At 42.0% G+C, this 23,631-nt stretch overlaps 1 protein-coding gene across 5 annotated transcripts in view; it reads left to right on the forward strand.

Moving 5' to 3' along the window:
- The window catches only part of igsf9bb (immunoglobulin superfamily, member 9Bb), a 141,789-nt gene that overhangs the window by 76,063 nt on the left and 42,095 nt on the right, over positions 1-23,631 (forward strand). For all 5 annotated transcript variants that reach the window (XM_061751658.1, XM_061751662.1, XM_061751659.1 and 2 more), the window contains 4 exons: positions 3,281-3,423; positions 3,533-3,673; positions 4,395-4,511; positions 9,669-9,819. In XM_061751658.1, the coding sequence (XP_061607642.1) occupies positions 3,281-3,423; positions 3,533-3,673; positions 4,395-4,511; positions 9,669-9,819 (552 nt within the window). The remainder of the gene's footprint in view (positions 1-3,280; positions 3,424-3,532; positions 3,674-4,394; positions 4,512-9,668; positions 9,820-23,631) is intronic.

Consider the following 23,631-nt stretch of genomic DNA (forward strand, 5'->3'; position numbering starts at 1 on the left):
TGGCAATACCGGTACTGGACCGACACTGCCTGTAGTCAAGGCAACAGATGTTTTGCATTCCCTCACTCGCCTGGCTCTTCAGATCGTTATACATTAGCGTGTGCTGTGTGTGACAAACAGAGGCAGGGAACACGAATCTTGGCAAAGAGGGAGGGAGCATGAGAGATGGGATTACATCATTGCTGTTAGAGCAGGTATGTGTTTCTGTTAGACTGCAGAGGGCTCCCATTCTCCACAAACAGTATTGTCACTGCCTATTTCATCTATTCTGTGGCCTGTACTTTAATACTATTCCTTAATTCCACATTCACGCTGAAATTATTTAAAAATATATATATATATACTCTGTTGAAGCCGGCACGGTGGTTGACTGGTTAGTACATCTGCCTCACATTTCTGGGGACCGGGGTTCAAATCCGGAGTTTGCATGTTCTCCCCGTGCCTGGGTGGGTTTTCTCCGGGCACTCCGGTTTCCCCCCACGTCCCAAAAACATGCGTGGTAGGTTGATTGAAGACTCTAAATTGCCCGGAGGTGTGAATGTGAGTGCGAATGGTTGTTTGTTTCTATGTGCCCTGCGATTGGCTGGCGACCGGTTCAGGGTGTACCCCGCCTCTCGCCTGAAGATAGCTGGGATAGGCTCCAGCAGCCCGCGACCCGAGTGAGCATAAACGGTAAAGACAATGGATGGATGGATGGATGCTATGGCAGCCTCTCCCCTGAAGGTGCTTTCCAGTGAATAACTGCATCTTGCAGTGGTAACCAGCGGGTCGTGAGCAATAGCGGTGTCTGCGAGCAATAGCTGTGACTGCGAGCTATTTTTAGAAACATGGCTGATATTCTTGTCTTTGGCACTGCCAGCGGCACTCCTCTGGGCTCTTTATGCCAGAGTGCTGCCAAACATGCGGTTTGGACTCTGAAAGTTACAAAATTAATCTGGCAAATCACAATAATGCTTTTATTCTCTCTGTTTCACCCTGACTTCACCTAAAAAAATAAATAATTTCTCCATCTCTCCTCCTTCGTAATACCAGATGTCGTTATCATGCTCAAACTCACACCGCCTCCTCCATTCCTACCTCCTCTGCTGGCGTCTCGCTCTACCTTACGTCATCTGTAACATCACTCTCTCTCTTTCACACCTCGCGTGTCCTTTCTCTGTCACGCCAATAGTATTCACTCAATCTTGTCGCCCTCCTTTCACTCCCACCACTTTCTTCTTCTTATTACCAAGTGCCTACATTTAAGATATCCTATTTGACCTGATTTAGGTTACATTTTTGGCTCTCTTGTGGTGTATTAAATATTTTTTTCATAATTTGACCACCATGTTATTATTCTGTTCTAGACCCTTTTGTTCTTCAGATATATATATTTAAGGGCCATAAAGGTCTTTTTTTTTTAAGGTAGATGGTTCCCTTAAGGTCAAACATACTTGTCAGTCTATTAGCACAGTTTCTCAAAAACTCGGAAATGATTCAGTATTGGCAAACAACGTTTTGATTAAGGGAGTACATTTTTGTTTTCCTGAAAATATTTCCTTTTTTTACCCAATTGAGTTGTACAGGTTATACGTCACATTAATGGTGGAAAAGATTTTGGAAATGATTTATCCTGGTCTTATTTTTTATATGACAAACACCTAGCATTTGACCAGGGGTTTGTAGATTTTTTTCTATCCACTGTATTTCATAAAAATACACACAAAACAACTGTTATTCGACTGATTTAGGATCAGAACCCTAGATACAGCCATACCCATCATACCTGTGGTAAGTGCATGATGTTTAAGTGGAACATTTCTATTCCCACGGTGTCCAGATGGGCATATACACTCGCCTTCAATAGTATTGGAACAGTGAGGTGAGGTCACTTATTTAATTTTTTTGCTGGAGACTGAAAACATTTGGCTTTGACATCAAAAGATGAGACAAGACATCAACATTCCTGTCTTTATTTCCAGGTGTGTGGATCTGATATACATCTTAGGAAATAGCATTACTGTTACTGTGTACACTACATTAAAGTGAATCAAAATTCATATTTAGTGGCAAATTCTTTGCTTGCAATCACGACATCATACTTGTGACCTATTGACATCACCCATCACACTGCATTCTTCTTTTGTAATGCTTTTACATCTTTCACCGCAGCCTCTTTTATTTGTCGCGTCGCCCCCCCTTCTTTATCCCTTTTATGCCGAAACAGCATAAAGCTATTATGCAATATAACTATTACTCCGCCACAGTGGAGTTTTTAAGCTGCCACTGTGGTTGTTTGTGTTCTGATGGATTATTGAATTATTATTGAAAATTTCAGTCGGACAGACCAAAGTTTAAAAGGGGAGTGACAGAAAAAAACCAAAAAGAAGAGACAGTGAAAAGATAACTAAATAAAAATTATAGGAAGAGAAGACAACAAAAGATAGGACAGCTGTAGGAAAGATGAGGAAAGTAAATCATTATATGCCGAGTGCAATGACACATTAGATTCGAGTGTTGTATGGAGCAATTGTGGTACACCCTGTGAAGGAAGGATAGGACAATATATGACAGGACTGGACAGGACAAGGACAGGGGGACAAGCATGCAAAATGTTATTTTTCGCAATGAACAAGTGAATACGTTCCAGAGGTTAATATCTGCAGACACATGCAAGTGAATTGACACCTTTCTGCACAATAACCTTCTGAAGCGACCTGTAATTTATGCGCCTGCATTGCGGGGGCTGACGACCCCATTCCACCCACCGAAGAGGCGAGGTGAGGCCCAGGAGCCCACCCGAGAGCGGCCCGGTGGACCACACCACCCACACCGAGAGACCTAGGGTCCTGGGCCTCACCTCGCCGGCCACACTGCCCCACGTGCCACGCCACCCCACCCTCCCCCCAAAAGAATAGCCCATATTGGTGTACATGCTATCCTCCCCCTGTAAAAAACAAAAATAGGAATGTAGGAATTTCTTCTCCCTTGCAAGTTCTAAATTATCACGCATCATTGTAACATAAAGAGCTCACGCAATGACTCACCCCAATGTATCCCTAAACTGACTCCATATGAAAAGCTAAACTATTTTCCTGAGTTGTTTCTACATATGTAAAACTGAATCCAAAAATTCACTCTACACATCCTCATTCAAAGGCGGGGAATTCACCTATTTCATGAGAGGCCCACCTTTCGTTAAGCATATATTCATACAACCGAGCTACAGGAATCCTCTTACCCTTATTATAAAGACACCTCTACTGTTTTCATGTCCTTTCTTATTATTTGTTTGAGTTAGATCCTGCCCGTGTTGTAAACATGCCATCTGTACTCTACGTGGCCATTGGTCTGCCGGGCTTTATCCGATGTCCTGTTGATGCCAACCCACCTGTAACTTTGGTTAAGTGGAAGAAAGATGGTCTCCCTCTCCGGATAGATAAGGTAAGCGGAAGCACTCATGTAGCTTTAGTCTCACTAATTTCTTCATTTTACACTCCAGTAAAGTATATGTTTATACTCATTAATAACTGAGAATTAATGACATCTACAGTACCCTGGTTGGAGCCAAATGGACGATGGGAGCATCCGTGTGGCAGAGGTGACAGAGGACTCTCTCGGCACCTATACCTGCATGCCTTACAATGCCCTGGGTTCCATGGGATGGTCCCCTCCCGCTCCCCTGGTGCTAAAGGTACATTTGGTGCTGTTGCTTATTCTTAATAATGTCACATTTCAAATGATCTAAATTCAAAGTTTAAAAGATGGGCAGATTATGCTTCCTTAGCATTGCTATATTTAAGTTTGATTAGCATTCGGGTCATACAGGTTAGCATAGATTCAGTCATTTTATTCCTAATTCCGTGTACAAATGATCTAAAATATAAAACTATAAGGAATTAGCATACAAAAATGTGTGTTTCCATAATGTATGTCGGTACAGCAGTTGACTTGTGAGCCGGGATGCTGTAGACACCAGCTCACTGCACAACATAAGTGGTATAGCTAATACAATGTAGATTGATAAGTGGCACCCAGTGTGTGACATATAATACAGTAGTTTATGGTTAACCTAGATGACAGTGCAGATTAATTCTATTTATAACAGTTGTGATAAGTGTGTAAGTAAATGTGTACTGATAAGCAATGACATTCTTTACTCTGGGCAGAAATGTTTGTAAAAGGTCACATTTCTGTGAGTAAAATCTTATTAGCATGCTAAGTGATATCTATATTCATAGACACAAATGTTTTGGCTAATGTCGCAGCATGACATTTTAATGTCCATTTGTTTGTTTCAAGTGCCAAGCTTGGAGTGTTGTTTTTTTTTTTTTTAATCTCTGCAATGTGGAATGGTATCAAAAGAACATTGCATTATTGCTATCCTCACCTATTCTGACTTCCAACCTGGGCAGGACCCTCCCAAATTCTCAGTGGTACCTGGAGGGGAGTACAGACAGGAGGCTGGGAGAGAGCTGGTTATCCCGTGCGAGGCAGACGGTGACCCTTTTCCCAATATAACATGGAGGAAGGTGAGAATCTCCTATCTTCATATGTCATACCTACCTATCATACCCTCACTATTATATTTGGTGATCATATATTGGCTGACTCATTCATGACAATAAGTTATTATTGTGTTTTACTTAAATGACACAATGCAATTATGTGGATCCGGATGACGTACAAATACTTAGCAAAGTCAAGGTTTTCTTTTTTTTTGTTTAAAATATTGAACTTTTTTTCTGAAATGTTCATGGTTTGTAGTTTAAATACTTGTTTGAAGGTTTATTTAAAAAACAAAACAAAACAAGAGCCTGCCCTCTTCCTGTCAATCATTTTGGAAGTGATGTCAATGTTGGATGCCTGTCAGAATCAGTGAGCTGTGATTTCATTTCTTGTTTTGGAAAGGGAAAGTCAAAAAGTGGGTGTCCGGGATGAAAGCCGAAGAACAAGAACCTGCTTTCCTTTACCTCCATGGGAAGCAAAGGATCTGCAGACTATCATCAGTGGTTAATTCTGGGAATAGTGCTATGGTCGAGGGATTGATCAAAGAAGATCATAGAGTCCCTATTAACGACATCACCGTCATTTGTCATCATTGATATAAACAATAATCAGCTTTATTGGCCAAGTATGTTCCAAGACACACAACGAATTTGTCTCGGGCAGTTGGAGCCACTCTAGTATGACGGCAAACAGACACTACGACAAAATAGACATTTAGGACAGAAAAAACACCAGTGTGGAGAGTTATTGAGCAATGAAAGTGTACTACGAGTGTGGTGATGCTGATGTAATGGCAAACTGTAATGGATAAACTCAGAATCGATTCAGTGACTGATGTGTAGAACTCCCTCAACAACTCCTGTGGCAGGCTGTGCTTCCTCAGAATCTGCAGGAGGTACATCCTCTGTTGGGCCTTTTCAAGGATGGAGTTGATGCTGGTCTCCCACTTCAGTTCCTGAGAGACTGTGATTCCCAGGAACTTGAATGTCTTGACGGTTGACACAGGGCAGGTGCAGAGCGTGAGGGGCAGCTGTGAGGATGGATGTTTCCTGAAGTCCACGATCATCTCTCTCTTGACCGCATTCAGCTCCAGGTTGTGTTGGCTGCACCAAAGCTCCAGTCGCTCCACTTCCTGTTGATATGCAGACTCGTCACAGTCTTTGATGAGGCCGATTACTGTGATGTCGCCTGCAAACTTCAGGAGTTTGACAGCCGGGCCCTTTGAGGTGAAGTCATTCGTGTAGAGAGAGAAGAGCAGCGGAGAGAGGACACATCCTTGGGGGGCCTGGGTGCTGATGGTCCGTGTGGATGAGGTGGTGTGCCCCACCCTCACCTGCCGTGTCCTGCCTGTCAGGAAACTGTACCTCCACTAGAAGATGACAGGCGAAACATTGAACGGGAGAAGCTTGGAGGAGAGGACTTCGGGGATGATGGTGTTGAACGCAGAGTTGAACCCCACGAACAGAATGCTTGCGTAGGTCCCTGTGCCATCGAGGTGTTCCAGGATGAAGTGCAATCCCATGTTGACTGTGTCCACAGACCTGTTTGCTCAATAGGCAAATTGGAGGGGGGAAGTCCAGCACGAGGCACGGGTCTGGGGTGTGAAAGTGTCCTTTTCAAATCTGCAGTAAAAGTTATTAAAAGTTTTCAGCCAGTCCTTTATTGTTCTCCGCTTGGAGGGATGATCGCATAGTTGTTAGCAGCAAACTGGTTTTCCAGCTTTTCTGCATAGTTTCTCTTTGCAATGTTGATTTCTTTTGTCAGCTGGTTTTTGGCCAGTTTGTACAGGGCTCTGTCCCCACTCTGATAGGTGTCCTCTTTAGCCTGGCAAAGTTGGCGTTGTGGCAGTGAACCATGGCTTGTTGTTATTGAACGCGTGAAATGTCTTTGTTGGTACACACACGTCTTCACAGAAGCTGATGTAGGATATAACAGTGTCCACATATTCATCCAAGCAGCCAGTTGAAGTTTCAAAGACACTCCAATCTCTGCAGGGTAAACAGTGTGGAAGTTCCATTTTAGCGTCTTTGGTCCACCTCTTCACTGTTTTCACCAAAGGCTTTGCACATTTAAGTTTGCTTGTATGTTGGTATTACGTGAATTACCGTAATTTCTTGTGTATAATGCGCATTCCCACCCCCACCCACAAAAAAAAATTATACATAGGTATAGGGGAAAATGGAAAACACTTTTACATTTTATAAATGGCCGGCACGGTGGGCGACTGGTTAACACATCTGCCACACAGTTCTGGGACCAGGGTTCAAATCCCGGCCCAGCCTGTGTGGAGTTTGCATGTTCTCGCTGTGACTGGGTGGGTTTTCTCCAGTTTACTCCCACATCCCAAAAACATGCATGGTAGGTTGATTGAAGACTCTAAATTGCCCGTAGGTGCGAATGTGAGTGCGAATGGTTGTTTGTTTCTATGTCCCCTGCGATTGGCTGGCGACCAGTTCAGGGTGTACCCCGCCTCTCGTCAGAAGATAGCTGGGATAGGCTCCAGCAGCCCGGGACACTAGTGAGGAAAAGCGGTAAAGAAAATGTATGGATGGGTTTTATAAATATATACTGCCATCTAGTGGTTATGAAAAAGCTGTACGCTTTCATTCCGAAATGCCACCGCCACCTAGAGGTTATGAGAAAGGTGTTACACTGTCATTCCAATATTCCACCGCCACCTAGCAGTTATAAGAAAGGTGTTGCCTACACTTTCATTCCAATATGACGGGTACATATGACTGCATATATGTACAGTTGTGCTCATAAGTTTACAGACCCTGGCAGATTTGTGAAATATTGTTGGGTTTTTTAAAAAATATGACTGATGACTGAACAACAACCATCATTAATTTCTTTATGGTTATGTTTTGTTTAATGATTATGCTTTTCTGAAATGCTTGACCGTGTAATTTGAATCCCGTTAAAATAAACTTAAACATGTTTCCCCTGGTCCTTCATGTTTTCTTTAAAGAATTGTACCCATTTTACAAATTCTGCCTGGGTAATCAAACATATGAGGACAACTGCGTGTTTTCTCATTTACGAAATAAAAGTAGGGCTGTGAATTTCAAAATAAGAGCAAGTAAATAAAAAAAGTATTACATGTTCAAATAAAGTGCTTAACTTCAGAATAATTCTTAATAAAAAACTAGCAAAACAAAATACAGATAATACTTCATGTTTTGATCATATACGTAGAAGCAAAATCATGCATTCTAAAAATGCATTATACATAGAAGGGTTTTCCAGAATTTTGGGGTCAACTTTGGGGGTGCGCATAATACATATTAAACATAATTACGAAACAAAACAGTGATCAGACATGCCCAATGCTGCACGGGAAATAGCAGCCAACCGTAACCCTATACAACAAACAAAATAAGCAACTTAAAAAAAAAAACTACCTTCAAACAAATATTTAAACTTCAAACTGTGAAATTTTCAGAAAAAAAAAACTGAAAAACATTATTCGTCAACTAAATGAAACAGGGCTCATTACGTTTTGACTGTCCCTCGTAATTTAAGTATCAATACAGTAATAGTATCAATAAACAGTAAAACAGAGGGCTATTTAAATGCACATCCACTACCACCCACTTACTCTTACTTTGACCTAGGCCTGATGTCAATTCATGTGAACAGAAAAAAAATCGCAACTCACAATCTTCAATAACCTCTTACGTCAACGTTCATTAGTAAAATCATTGTAATGTCTCTGTTATTAGCCTCTTGCTAAGAAGATTGGTCACTTGCTTCAAATGCTTGTTATGTGAGCAACCATCTTAGCGAGAGGCTAATAAACAGGATAGAATTTCTCAGCAATAATAAAAAAATCCTAACCAAATAGCTTACGGTGTTTATGTTACAGGAAGATATGATGTCGGGACCCCAACATATGAAGGCTTGTATATAGTGTGTTCAGCTGGGGTTCAGCCATCATACTCGGCATCTTCGGCGGAGAGAAAGATCCCTCGTACAACCTTCCACGTGACGGGTGCTCGCCTTACATTTCACTATGAAATGGTACCACACTTTCGCCATTTTCCGTCTTACGCTCTTGCATTTTTCTTATCAATTCAGCGTCGCCCTTCCCGCGCCACAGACAAGAAAGCTTCGCTTCAGTTTCCCATCTTCAGTGACGACGTAATAGCGTTGTAACGTTCGTGCATCCGTCGAGCACAGCAAACAATCTGTGATTCGCAGTTTTGCTTTCAAAACTTTTTCAATGTGTTTTATGAGGCGCTAAATGTGAATTTTGACTTGCAAATAGCGATGTGAGACCGCTTCATTCGAGCCTTGTTTTGTGACACCGTTATTATAGCATGTGGATGAATACCATGAATAAAAACCATGATAATTTTTGTTATAATTGTAGGTTAATTTTAAACTCATAATTATCCGTCGGCGTGAACTGAGTGTGACTTGTTGTTTGTCTATATGTTCCTTGTGATTGACTGGCATTCAGGGTGTACACCACCTATGGCTTGAAGTCTGCCGAGTAAGGCCCCAGCTCACCTGTGACCCTTAACAGGATAAGTGCCCAAAACGCATGGATATGAAATATACTGTATGTCAGTGATTTTCAACTTTTCTTGGGCCAAGGCACATATTTTATATTTTGAAAAATCTCATGGCACGCCGACAAACTAAAATGCTACAAAAAAATGGATTCCAGTCAATTATGTACTTTTTGCCATCTAATTGAAGAGCATTTATGTGTTCTGTCTGTCACTCTACATCGCTAGCATGGATAGATGAACAAAGATCCATTATTGTTTGTAAATAATAGTTTTCTGACCGAAGTCAAATATCCATGTTAACTGGGTAGGCTGGCAGTGAATGAGTTAAGTGAATTTTGATAATTTCCCGTGGCACGTTCTCACGGCACACTGATGTGCCACGGCACACTGGTTGGGAATTCCTGCTGCATGTGTACTGTATGTGAAAAGTATAATGAAAAACTGATGTGATGGGGTTTTATTGATCCACAGAATTAGTTATTTCAGCCTATAGTTTTTACTTTCATGTATAAAGCTATAAAGTTGTAAGGAAAGGCAATGCAATCTTCATTTGCCTCTGGACCTTCAGCTACAGCTTACAACCGTGGGTGAGATAATCGAAGTTTGCATTGTGCTTCTATTTAATGGACTTCATTTGTCTTGTGTTTGTGTGATTTGCAGGTCGGAAAGCCCACTAAAAGCAAGCACAACGTTCTGCCTCGAGGCAGCTTACAGTTTAAGTCACTTACAAAGGAGGACCATGGTGAATGGGAGTGTGTTGCCACCAACGTTGCTACAAGCATCACTGCCAGCACTCATGTCCAAGTCATGGGTAATACATATACAATGCACAAATGTAAACAGAAAACTGGGCATTAACTTGAGAATGATACAACAAAATAAATTTAACATACAGTTCAACACACATTCTGTCTTTTGCTTATACATTTGTGTTACAAACAAGGCTACAGGAGGACAAAGACCAATAGAAAACGTATATACAGTATCACACAGATTCCACCCTGATGGACATTGACAATGGAACAGGTGTACCATGTCTAGTAACAGTAACTATTGTTGTAGGGATTGAGGGAATAGAATAGAATACGATTTGCTTGTGACCAGTCAGTTTGGAGAGGTTGCAGCTCATAAAAATAAGTCTAATAGAAAATAGTAATAAGGAAATTCAGGTTTTACAGCAATACAGAATCATCGCAGCAGACGAGAGAGAGAAAAAAATAAATAAAAATCAAACAAAAATTATTGAACTATCAATTCACTGTACGTCTATGTCTGCCGATGGTCATTTATAGAATGATTTTCCAGACAACGGATGCTTTATTCTTATATCATAATACAGTATTTTTCACATATGCAGTTTATTTTTTTGCTCATACTGTATGTCTTCTATGACAAAACACATTACACAAAATGAATATCACTCAATTTCATTGTCCTCTCTTAGGATACAGTATATAAAAGACTACAACTGTATAACGTGTATACTCATTATTAATAACCCAATTAACCTGTTTTAATTTCATTTGAGCCTACCCTGTGACAGTATTCCTGTTTTTCCATTAATAGAATTGGTCAGTAATAATAAAAAAAATAATAATAATAGGTGGCACGGTGAATGACTGGTTAGCACATCTGCCTCACAGTTCTGAGGACTGAGGTTTCTGAGGTTCAAATACGGCCTCTCCTGTGTGGAGTATATGTGCTCTGCGATTGGCTGGTGACCAGTTCAGGGTATACCCCGCCTCTCGCCCAAAGATGGCTGGGATAGGCTCCAGCATGCCCACGACGCTTGTGAGGATAAGCGGTACGGAAAATGGGAGGATGGATGGATAATGATAATAATAATGAATTTTATTTAAAGGTGGCTTTAAGCCACACGAGGTCACCGTACAAACATAGTTAAAAGAAATCAAGCGATACAATAAAAATAACAGAACATAAAGTATCAATTAAAATGGCAAATGAAATGTGAGTAGGCAGTCCGCAAGAGGTATTTTGAGTCTGGATTTGAAGCGGTTTAATGTGTCTGTGTTTTGGAGTCCAGGTGGTAGTACTTACAATATGATCTTCTTTTCCTTTCGGTTTATCCCTTTAGGGGTCGCCACAGCGCTTCATACTTTTCCATGTAAGCCTATCTCCTCCATCCACCAACTCCCCTCATGTCTTCCCTCACAACATCCAACAACCTTCTCTTTGGTTTTCCTCGAGCTCTCTTTCCTGGCAGCTCCATCCTCATCATCCTTCTACCAATATACTCACTATTTCTCCTCTGGACGTGTCCAAACCATCGAAGTCTGCTCTCTCTAACTTTGTCTCCAAAACATCGAACCTTGGCTGTCCCTTTGATGAGCTCATTTCTAATTTTATCCAACCTGGTCACTCCGAGAGCGAACCTCAACATCTTCATTTCTGCCACATCCAGCTCTGCTTCCTGTTGTCTCTTCAGTGCCACTGTCTCTAATCCGTACATCATGGCCGGCCTCACCACTGTTTTATAAACTTTGCCCTTCATCCTAGCAGAGACTCTTCTGTCACTCACCATTGCTCTGGACAGTTGACCCCAAGTATTTAAAGTCCTCCACCCTTGCTATCTCTTCTCCCTGTAGCCTCACTCTTCCCCCACAACCCCTCTCAGTCATGCACATATATTCTGTTTTACTTCGGGTAATCTTCATTCCTCTGCTTTCCAGTGCATGCCTCCATCTTCCTAACTGTTCCTCCATCTGCTCCCGGCTTTCACTGCAGATCACAATGTCATCTGCAAACATCATGGTACACTGGGTTTCCAGTCTAACCTCATCTGTCAGCCTATCCATCACCACTGCAAACAGGAAGGGGCTCAGGGCTAATCCCTGATGTAGTCACACCTACAGTACACCTCACCACAGTTCTGCTGCCCTCATACATGTCCAGTATTATTCTAACATACTTCTCTGCCACTCCAGACATCCACATGCAGTACCACAGTTCTTCTCTGGGTACTCTGTAATAGGCTTTCTCTAGATCTACAAAGACACAATGTAGCTCCTTCTGACCTTCTCTGTACTTTTCCACCAACATCCTCAAGGCAAATAATGTATCTGTGGTACTCTTTCTAGGCATGAAACCATACTGTTGCTCACAAATACTCACTTCTGTCCTGAGTCTAGCCTCCACTACTCTTTCCCATAACTTCATTGTGTGGCTCATCAAATTTATTCCTCTACAGTTCCCACAGCTCTGCACATCATCCTTGTTCTTAAAAATGGGCACCAGCACACCTTTCCTCCATTGCTCAGGCATCTTCTCACGCGCTAGAATTCTATTGAACAAGCTGGTCAAAAACTCCACAGCCACCTCTCCTAGATGCTTCCAAACCTCCACAGGAATGTCATCAGGACCAACTGCCTTTCCATTTTTCATCCTCTTTAATGCCTTTCTAACTTCCCCCTTATTAATCATTGCCACTTCCTGGTCCCCCACACTTGCCTCTTCTACTCTCCCTTCTCTCTCATTTTCCTCATTCATCAACTCCTCAAATTATTCTTTCCATCTAGCTAGCACCAGTCAACATATTTCCATCTCTATCCTTCATCACCCTAACCTGCTGCACATCCTTCCCATCTCTATCCCTCTGTCTGGCCAGCCTGTATAGATCCTTTTCTCCTTCTGTAGTGTCTAACCTGCCATACATGTCATCATATGCCTCTTGTTTGGCATTTGTCACCTCTACCTTTGCCCTGTGTCGCATCTCAATGTATTCCTTTCGCCTCTCCTTGGTCCTCTCAGTGTCCCACTTCTTCTTAGCTAACCTTTTTCCTTGTATGATTTCCTGTACTGTGATTTCCTGTACTCTCCTGTCTGCCTCTCTGATCACCTTGGCTGCAGTGGTCCAGTCTTCTGGAAGCTCCTCCTGTCCACCGTGAGCCTGTCTCACCTCTTCCCGAAAAGCTGCACAACACTCGTTCTGTCTTCACCAACATGTCCATTACAATCTGCACCAATCACGACTTTCTCTCTGTCTGAGATGCTCAGAACCACTTCATCTAGCTCCTTCCAGAATTTCTCTTTAACCTCTAGGTCACATCCTACCTGTGGGGCATAGCCACTAATCACATTATATATAACACCCTCAATTTCAAGTTTCAGCCTCATCACTCGATCTGATACTCTTTTTACCTCCAAGACATTCTTAGCTAACTCTTCTATTAAAATAACCCCGACTCCATTTCTCTTCCCATGTACACCATGGTAAAATAATGTAAACCCTGCCCCTAAACTTCGAGCCTTACTACCTTTCCACCTGGTCTCCTGGACACACAATATATCAACCTTTCTCCTAATCATCATGTCAACCAACTCCCGAGATTTTCCTGTCATAGTCCCAACATTCAAAGTCCCCACATTCAGTTCTAGGCTCTGTGCTTTCTTCTTCTCTTTCTGCCAAAAAACCCGCTTCCCACCTCTTCTTCTTCTTCGACTTCGACCCACAGTAGCTGAATTTCCAACGGCGCCCTGCAGGTTGACAGCGCCGGTGGCGGACATTGTTAACCCGGGCCACGACCGATCCGGTATGGAATTCTTTGGATGAATGCTCATATTTGTTTGGCAAAGTTTTAAGACTGATGCCCTTCCTGACGCAACCCTCTGCATTTATCCGGGCTTGGGACCGGCCGACAGTTTGCACTGGCTTGTGCCCCCCATAGGGCTGCATTAGTTCTTACAATATGATATAACATTCAAATCCAGTAAAGATTGCCAGGAGGAGCCTATGTCACTGAACACAGCAGGAAAGAGAAGTCTTTGTTGGGGAGACTCTTCAGGCTGGCTGGGGGTGGAAGTTAATTAATTTAGCATCCGGGTGAAAAACCATTGTCTGTGTCTCAGCTTTGATGCTACTTGGGACTGTCTTGTATTTCATTTAGCGTCCCTGTGCGAAGCTAAATCTGGCATCCCCATTGTCATCAGTCTCGGCGGGGGAGCGGAGACAGTGCTGCAGCTCAGTCTGGAGTTTAGGGGTCACGGTTCCATCAGGCGAGAGCATGTCAGTTACATTCCCATGTGCTGCAGTAAAGGGAGATTTTGTTCATCTCAAAATTGGGATTTTGCCAGATTGTGGAGGAATGATATGGTGCTAACTGAGATTATGTGGTTTCTAGACTTTTCCACCAAACTGATAAAGTGGCAGCAATAAATCGGATTCTTAAAACAATTGTGGCATTTAAGACTTGTGCTAATAAATGGGAGGTCTGAAAGTTTGGTGCTATTGCAGTCTATCTGTTCTAGTTCCAGCCAAGATTGTTGTTCAACATTTGGATGTAACCGTTTAATGAGGTACTGTATTTGGCTAGCTAAGTAATAGTGTTTGAAGTTGGGTGCGTCAATTCCCCCACCAGCTTTCCCTTTCTGAAGGGAAGCTAGTTTGATTCTTTTTTTCTTATTTTTAGAGTAAAAATTTAAAATGGCAGAGTTTAGCATTTGGAACCATTTTAATGTAGATTTGAAGGGGATCATTGAAAATAAACAATTAATTTGTGGTCACATTTTCATTTTTACTGGAGCTATACACCCTAAATGTGAGATAGGTAGGCTATTCCAACGTTTTAAACAGTTTTTTTTTCCAGTCGAGGTCCATCCATCCATTTTCTGAACCGCTTCTCCTCACTAGGGTCGCGGGCGTGCTGGAGCCTATCCCAGCTATCATCGGGCAGGAGGCGGGGTACACCCTGAACTGGTTGCCAGCCAATCGCAGGGCACATACAAACAAACAACCATTCGCACTCACATTCACACCTACGGGCAATTTAGAATTTCCAATTCATGCATGTTTTTGGGATGTGGGAGGAAACCGGAGTGTCCGGAGAAAACCCACGCAGGGACGGGGAGAACATGCAAACTCCACACAGGCGGGGCTGGGGATTGAACCCGGGTCCTCAGAACTGTGAGGCTGACGGTCTAACCAGTCGGTCACCGTGCCTCCAGTGTGCCTGCTGTGATATTAATGCCTAGATCTTTGATATTCCCAGTCGAAATAGGAAACTTTGGATTTTGGTACGCAGGATTTAATGAGTTAGTCATTATAGTGAGTATTATTGATTTTGACCAATTGGTAATTGATAATCTGATCATTGCAAAAATGTCTTAATGCGGTTAAAATGTGTTTGAAGTGATGCCTTATAGATATAGAAGGATATCATTTGAGTAAAGACTAATTTTGTGTTCTGACACAGGAGTACAAATACCTTGAATATTAGAGTTCTGCCGTATTGCTATTGCCAGTGGTTCAATAATTAGCGCAAATAGCAGAGGCGAGAAAGGACATCCTTGTCTTGTTCCTCTTTGTAAAGTGAAACTGTGATGTGACCCCATTTATGGTGACAGTTACGTTGGGTGAGTTGTATAACGCTGCGATCCAGTGAATATATGAGTCACCAAAGCCAAATTTCTGAAGCACATCAAAAAGAAAAGACCAGCTAACTTTGTCAAAAGCTTTTTCGGCATCGAGTGACAAGAAAATTAATTTTTAGATTATTACACTGAGACATACTTATTAGGTTTATCATTCGCCTGACATTGGAGGAGCTCCATCCTTTAATGAAACCTGTTTGGTCAGAATGTATTAACGATGAGAGATTTTTTTCTAGTCTGTTGGCTAAAGCCCTACATATGATATTGGTGTCCTTATTAATCAGTGACAGCGGCCGGTAATTAGCTGGATGAGTGGGGTCTTTCCCGGGTTTCAGTATTATTTTTTTTGTGGCTGTATTCATATGGTTTCTAAATAGGCCTTTATATTTGATCTCTATCACCATTCTGAAAAATCGTGGTTCTAGTGTAAACCAGAAATGTTAATAGAACTCAGAGGAAAACCCATCATTGCCTGAAGCTCAGTTGTGGAATCATTCATCCATCCATCCATTTTCTTCCGCTTATCTGAGGTCGGGTCGCGGGGGGCAGTAGCTTTAGCAAGGAAGACCAGACTTCCCTCTCCCTGGCCACTTCCTCCAGCTCTTCCGACGGGATCCCGAGGCATTTCCAGGCAAGCCGAACGATGTAGTCTCTCCGGTGGGACGTGCCCGGAACACCTCACCGGCGACCACGAGGCATCCTAAACAGATGCCCGGGCCACCTCATCTGGCTCCTCTCAATGTGGAGGAGCAGCGGCTCCTCCCGGATGACCAAGCTTCTCACCCTATCTCTAAGAAAGAGCGCGGACACCCTGCGGAGGAAACTAATTTCAGCTGCTTGTATCTGGCATCTTGTTATTTCGGTCACGACCCACAGCTCGTGACCATAGGTAGGGTAGGAATCTAGATCGATTGGTAAATAGAGAGCTTCACCTTTCGGCTTAGCCCCTTCTTAACGGACCGATACAAAATCAGCATCACTGCAGATGCTGCATCGATCCACCTGTCGATCTCCCATTCATTCTTCCCTCACTTGTGAACAAGACCCCAAGATATTTGAACTCCTCCACTTGGGGGAGGATCTCATCCCCGACCTGGAGAGGGCACTCTACCCTTTTCCGACTGAAGACCAATTCCACAAAACACATGTAGACTGGTTGTGCGAACTCCCATCCTTTTGACTTTACAAAGACTTTGTGCTGGAAATGATAAAATTTGGCAATGATTGGACGGAGATGACTCCCTGCTCGCGGTCCCCCTAACCTGTGTACTCGATGGAAGGTGATGTTAGCGAGTATATCCTTTTAAATTTGACAGTGATTTTTTGCACTGTTGACAAGTTTTTTACTTGAGCCTCTGGTTTATCAGGGGTACTCGGAAATGCCGGAAAATATGAGGTTATCCCGCATGCTTCTTGAATGTAAGTGCAGCATTGGTTCTTTGATTTTTTTTGGTTTTCTTTCTTGAGAACTTCTACCTCCGTTGTCATCTCTTTCATGGCTGAATGAAGTTTGGCATTGTCTTCTTTTAGCTTTCTGACTTGTTGGTGTGAGAACTCCAAAATGCTTTTGAGCTCCTTAATCTCCTGGTGTAATAGATCGAGAAGTGATAGCTTCTTGTCAATGGAGGAGAGGACTTGAATATGGGCGTTGGGAGAGCAAAGTTGTAAATCTTCAGTGCGAGTAGACGAGTTAGCCTTTTGTCTTTTCAGCGTCTGACTTTCACACTTTGTTTGAAGAGACTTGGTGTAACTCCTGCAGAAGCAATGCCTACGTCTCATGTCATGTATTGTTTAAGTTGGGGGCGGCACGGTGAGCGACTGGTTAGCACATCTGTCTCACAGTTCTGAGGACCTGGGTTCACATCCTGCCTCGCCTGTGTGGAGTTTGCATGTTCTCCCCGTGCCTGCGTGGGTTTTCTCCGGGTACTCAGTTTTCCTCCCACATCTCAAAAACATGCACGGTAGGTTAATTGAAGACTGTAAATTGTCTGTAGGTATGGGTGTGAGTGTACCCTGCCTCCTGCCCGCAGTTAGCTGGAATAGGCTCCAGCATACCCGCGACAATCGTGAGGATAAGCAGTGTAAAAAATGGATGGATGGAAACAGAATGCAACGTTAATCTGCAACAATTTAACACCGTGTATGAACCGGCCAAACTTAAAATCAAGTGAGATTGTGCAATAAAAGTTGAGTTGAAAACATTCAAACAAAGTAAAAGAAAAAAAGAGCACGTCAATAAACATTTCAACAAGGACACCAATTTCTTTTTTAACACAATTTATTTTATAAAATCTGAAAAAAAGATTTGATATTAGCATGAAAAGAGACTTTATTGTTCCAGAGATTGTTTTTAGAGCTTACTATGTTGGGAATCTCTGTATGTTGTGTGGGCATGTCTTTTTCTGACACAAGGCGTAAGGAAGCAATCTTGTCTTTGTGAGTTTTATTACAAGAAAGAAAGAAATCTTTGCAAAGAGAGGAAAAGGTACAAGCCGTCACGAGTTGTTACCGCTTTCTGAAGCCCAAGCAAAAATTCACCGTGATACAGACGTGAGAGAGACATAGAAAAATAAATAAATACACCCCTCGTATTCCCACAACATTCTCACACAATTACTGTAGCTTCGTCCAGCTGCACTCAAATTTATCTTTAAGGGAGTGGTTGCATGCAGAGGATGAGGAAGGAAGAGTAATACAGGGAGTAGTCAAAACAATCAAGGACACACAGAAATACAATAAAGGTTGTATAAAACCAAATATTTGATATACTGTATATGAAACATAAATTTTCCAAATCAAGAGCCCCCCTTTTGATAGTATAATACAATTAACTATTAATCACACAAGAAAGGAAAATTACTAAATGTTACTTAACACCAAGTAACTAAAAACATTAAGATAGTATGGAGTAATCAAAAAGATATAACAAATTAACATGTATTTACAAAAACAACCTCACCATCATCCAGAAATCCACACCTTCGTTTTAAGAAAATCCTTAATAAGTCAGTGTATAAGTCATGGTCATCAATCATGTTGTCGTTGTCATCTAAGCAGTCAGTTTGAGGGAAAAGGTCAGGAAAACACTGGTCAGGAGCAGGGGATGTTGTTAGTGGGTCACCAGAGCTCACCTGTAAATAGTGGACAAATGTAGTGCCAACCATGCGAGAGACAAAAGATTTGACCAATGGGCCCAGACAACGGACATGAAAAAGACTACAAGAGAAGCAACACACACCGTGAGTGCAAAGCGATATAGCCAAGCCTGCCATCCAAGTCCAGTGAACCAATTCGAATCGCGAACCTCCTCGCGGGCAACGATATCGCAGAGTGTAGTAAGATTTTCAGTGCCACTGGCTGTAATGCCTGTATCGCCAGCATTGTCAGGAATGTACGTAAAACAGGTTCGGTTGAATAGGCCTGCTCTGAGATGCCAATAACACATCAAATGTCATGCGGTTTTGGGAGCATCAATACACATTTTAACACACAAATTGATCACAAAAATTATGAAAATTGATGCTGAACCACTGAGGAAGGGTATGAAACCACCCCAGTGTACTGGGGACGTCATCATCTTTCTTCTGTTCTTCTGCCGAGTTACGCACAGTGTGTGCGTGTGTGTTTGTTTGTGTGTGGTGTGCACGCATCAGTTCAGACAACAGACGATTGTTCGTTGCTCAGCTTTTATGACCTATCTTCTGCTCCTCTATGACCTTATCGACTTGCAATCAGTTACCAGCACTGATTGTAGCTAAATGTGTATGCTAACAGTGAATCCTCTTTCTTAGAGGTGATTATTTAGCCTTATTAGGCTGAGATTTCCGGCCATCCGTTGCAGAAGATGAAAGAAGATGAGGAGTTGGGACCATGGAAGGTGCTTACAGTGTGACGCGCGAACCCACGTAGCTCTTTCAGTGCACTTTCACTGCAGTGTGGGTCGCCAGGGGGACATGGAAAAGGCCTAGCCAGCGCTGATGTCTCCACGTTTTCCGCTGGAGATCCTTAATAAGCACAAAGTCGCCGGGTTTGATGACATGAAGCAGCCTGTCGGTAGTGCTGATTGGACTTGTTTCCTGAAATGGATTAGTTGATAATGTGCAATACCTGAACGATTTGTGTGTCCATCGGCAGTTCTGGCTTCGCAAGACCCGAATGCATCCGGTTCAAGGGAGTGCATGGCTACCATATCTAGACAGTATTTTGTAAGCGCATTGATTGTTATTTCATTATATACATTATCAGTATAGAGTCAATATGGTCCGACCCATTATCCCTTATCAACAATATACTCGTATAATATTTGTCTATTACGATTATCTTTGAGACTGATAATCAAAACATTATCAATGTAAATACATAAAAAGTGCTCTAGACACATTACAAAAACTCGGGTGGAATAAAAGCTGCAGCTAGGTACTGTTTTCTTTCCCCCAAAAGCCTGTGTCTATGTCAACACAAGGTCATGTATTAACGAGTGAAGGGCTGTGAGTAGTCTGCCAATCGAAGGACTTTCTTCTCTGCCTCAGCATCTTTTGTCCAAGGGATGCTAATGACATGGTCAGTTATGCATAATTACTGATCCAGGATCTGCAATCATTTTTCATGCCCAAAAGTAACGTCTGTACCATCATTAGATAGATCATCCGAAGTTTGGGGATTTGAAATTTAGAAATGTAATTTTTCAGACCACAGTTAAAATGTATCTTTGCTGACTGTATGCCAGTATCAGCTAAGAATTTCAGTAAGGCCTCTGTGTGCCTTTTCTTCAGCAAAGCCACTGTATCCCCTTTATAGCCATAAACATTCTATTGTCTACAAGTCTTGTAATTTGTACAGTGGGTACAGAAAGTATTCAGACCCCCTTAAATGTTTCACTCTTTTTTATATTGCAGCCATTTTCTAAAATCATTTAAGTTCATTTTTTTCCCCTCATTAATGTGCACACAGCACCCCATATTGACAGAAAAAAAAACGGAATTGTTGAAATTGGTTGCAGATTTATTAAAAAAAGAAAAACCGAAGTATCACACAGCCATAAGAATTCAGACCCTTTGCTTAGCATTTAGTAGAAGCACCCTTTTGAGTTAATACAGCCATGAGTCTTTTTGGGAATGATGCAACAGGTTTTTCACACATGGATTTGGGGATCCTCTCCAGTTCTATCAGGTTGGATGGTGAACGTTGGTGGGCAGCCATTTTCAGGTCTCTCCAGAGAAGCTCAATCGGGTTTAGGTCAGGGCTCTGACTGGGCTATTGAAGAACAGTCACAGAGGTTTTCTGAAGCCACTCCTTTGTTAATTTAGCTGTGTGCTTAGAGTCATTGTCTTGTTGGAAGGTGAACATTCGGCCCAGTTTAAGGTCCTGAGCACTCTAGCGAAGGTTTTCGTCCAGAATATCCCTGTACTTGGCCGCATTCATCTTTCCTTCAATTGCAAACACTCGTCCTTGTCACAATTCTGTCTCTGAGCTCTTCAGGCAGATCCTTTGACTTCATGATTCTCATTTGCTCTGACATGCACTGTAAGCTTTAAGGTCTTATATAATCAGTATAATCAAACACAGCTGGAGTCCAATGAAGGTGTAGAACAATCTCAAGAATGGTGAGAAGAAATGGACAGGACCCGAGTTAAATATGAGTGTGTCACAGCAAAGGGTCTGAATACTTATGGCTGTGTGTGATATTACAGTTTTTCTTTTTTAATAAATCTGCAAAAAATTCAACAATTCCGTTTGTTTCTGTCAATAGATAGATGCTCTGTGTACATTAATGAGGAAAAAAAGAAACCTTATTTTAGCAAATGGCTGCAATATAACAAAGAGTGAACGATTTAAGGGGGTCTGAATACTTTCCGTACGCACTGTATACCGCATGTGGGAAGCCACCATATTATACCATGTTGACCTTAGGACAAATGTGCACAGTTTAATCTATATCGGTTCATATGTTAACCCAAATATGTGAACGTTCTATAAAAAGTTCAAAAGTACATGCATTAAATATTTGTGGAACAAACATCATATATATATATATATATCGCTATGATAACGCTAATATTGGTGCTGTGTTTGCAGCCTGTCGAATTGGCGAAGTGACTCTATAAATTCTGATTTTGTGGCAACCAATTATGTGTTAAACAACAATAATCCAAGGTGTGATGCGACTTGTGCTGCTAAGTACAAAAATAAAACAATTCCGTGACTTTGTACTCCAGAGCACAAAACAAGACCAAAAACAAAACCAACAAAACAAAAGATGCCACCCCTCCTTTCGATAAAAGGACACACGGTCCTTCCCATGCTCACTGTAGCAAAAAACTAAACAAAAAAAAACATTCTCGATAACCAAAAAGTGGTTAATATAGGACGGAATTTGGCTCAGAACAAAAGTGTAATAAACAGCCTGCCAACCACGAACCCAGTCGATTGACCTTGTAGTCAAAATTTTCACATGACACGATCAGCTCAGCTTTGGGTAATGGACAAATGCCATCAACAGCGTGCGTGTGAAGTGGATGCTGGCACTGTTCGGGGATGGGCACTTTAGGTCCAATTTGAATCGGCGGACAGTTGCTGATTAACCCTACATCACATTTGCTGGTAGCCCAATAGTTGGGATTTGCCTTGGGACTTGGAAAATGTCACGAAAGCGGAAAAGAACATTGCGCATAAAGTTCCATCTGTAAGGAGGAGGCAATGCAAAGCACGTACGCGTGGTGTGAAAAATCTGTGTTCATTGACAGATTTGAACAGAAAAAGGTGACCAATTAGTCGTGCGCTGAGAGATGGACAAAAAGGCTTATATCCTTCTAATCGTGCTGGATTATATATATGTCTATTTGGGTAATTATCCCACCCTAATAAAAACTTAATTTGATCAGTATTATTATTTTGTGTGAATGTTGAGTCGCACTTGATTTTGAGCAGCCTCCTCATTTTTTTAATTCCCTCGAACAGAAACTGTTATCAGTAGGCTACACCCTTTTGAGGTCTCGAGGCCTCATTCTTACTACGTCATAAAAACATAACCGTTGCTCTACAATATCACAGCGTCACACGAGTTAATCACCAATCCTCAAAAAAATAAAAAAAATAAAATACATTTTCCCCTGCAGCAACAGCTCACAATGCATTACACACTGTAAGTAACAACACACACACAGATACATACAGTATCCACAGTGATCAACCAATCAAACAATGCACTTTCACCAAACACTTGGCCAAGATTCCACTATTCGTCTCTCAAACACCACACACATACATAACACACCAACACACCAGTCGTTTTGGTCCATAGGTTGAGCACACGTCAGTCAGATAGTCTTGTCTTCAGTCTCAAATACGTTTAAAGCTTTTCTCATCATTTTAATTTATGTAAAGCACTTGGTATTACATTTTTGATGAATAAAAAGGTGCGATATAAAGACATTTGCTTTGATCATTTGAAACATGGTTTAAAAAAACTGTTAACACTGTGAGTGCAAACAAATTGTGGTTTTGAACTCAGTGTTGCAAATTGCGCATTTTCACAAAACTGATCTTCTCACCCCTCACAGTGAGTAGTTAACATTTTTTGCTCTGGTGTACTGACAGATTCCGACCTGACTTTCAACTGTCATATCAAATCAATTGCTAAAACTGCCTTCTACCATCTGAAGGACATCTTTCTAATTCAAAGGATCCATCAATTATACTTCATAGTTGCATACATTAACGGCATAAGAGTGTAAATGAATGTCTGGTGGCGATTGTAAAGTAAATAACTAGCTTAGGCAAAGAAGTGTTATCTGTGTCATGCGCGTCTTCATTGCAAAAAACAAAAAGAAACAGCGAATGTTGAATGCAGCGTGTGTTTGTATATCACCAGTTAAGTGTCGCTCTGCCTTTGAGGCTGCCAGGAGTCATCCAGTGTTTGAAGGAACTGGGTCCCCCACCATCGATGGCCACCATGAGTGCAAAAGCCCTTTTTTTCCTTCTTCAGACAGTCTTTGAGCCAATGTATATCCAATGTCCCTTCTTTCCACAATGGAAGCATCTCCTACCCCCTCTGCGTCCCCCCCCCCCTTCAGCAATGCTTTGCTTTCCACGAGGCAGTCGTCGAGTGCATTCTGCAAGGCCAGGCGGTGTGGCAGGGAGGGAGCTGCTCTTTTGAGGTACTGCAGCAGGCTGTGAGGAAAGGAGGGGACCGCAGAAGTGCTGTGTGTGAAGAGCCATGCTATGGGTCGCAGGAGGC

This window comes from Phyllopteryx taeniolatus, chromosome 17 (genome assembly GCF_024500385.1).
Source record: "Phyllopteryx taeniolatus isolate TA_2022b chromosome 17, UOR_Ptae_1.2, whole genome shotgun sequence".
Lineage (NCBI taxonomy): Eukaryota > Metazoa > Chordata > Actinopteri > Syngnathiformes > Syngnathidae > Phyllopteryx > Phyllopteryx taeniolatus.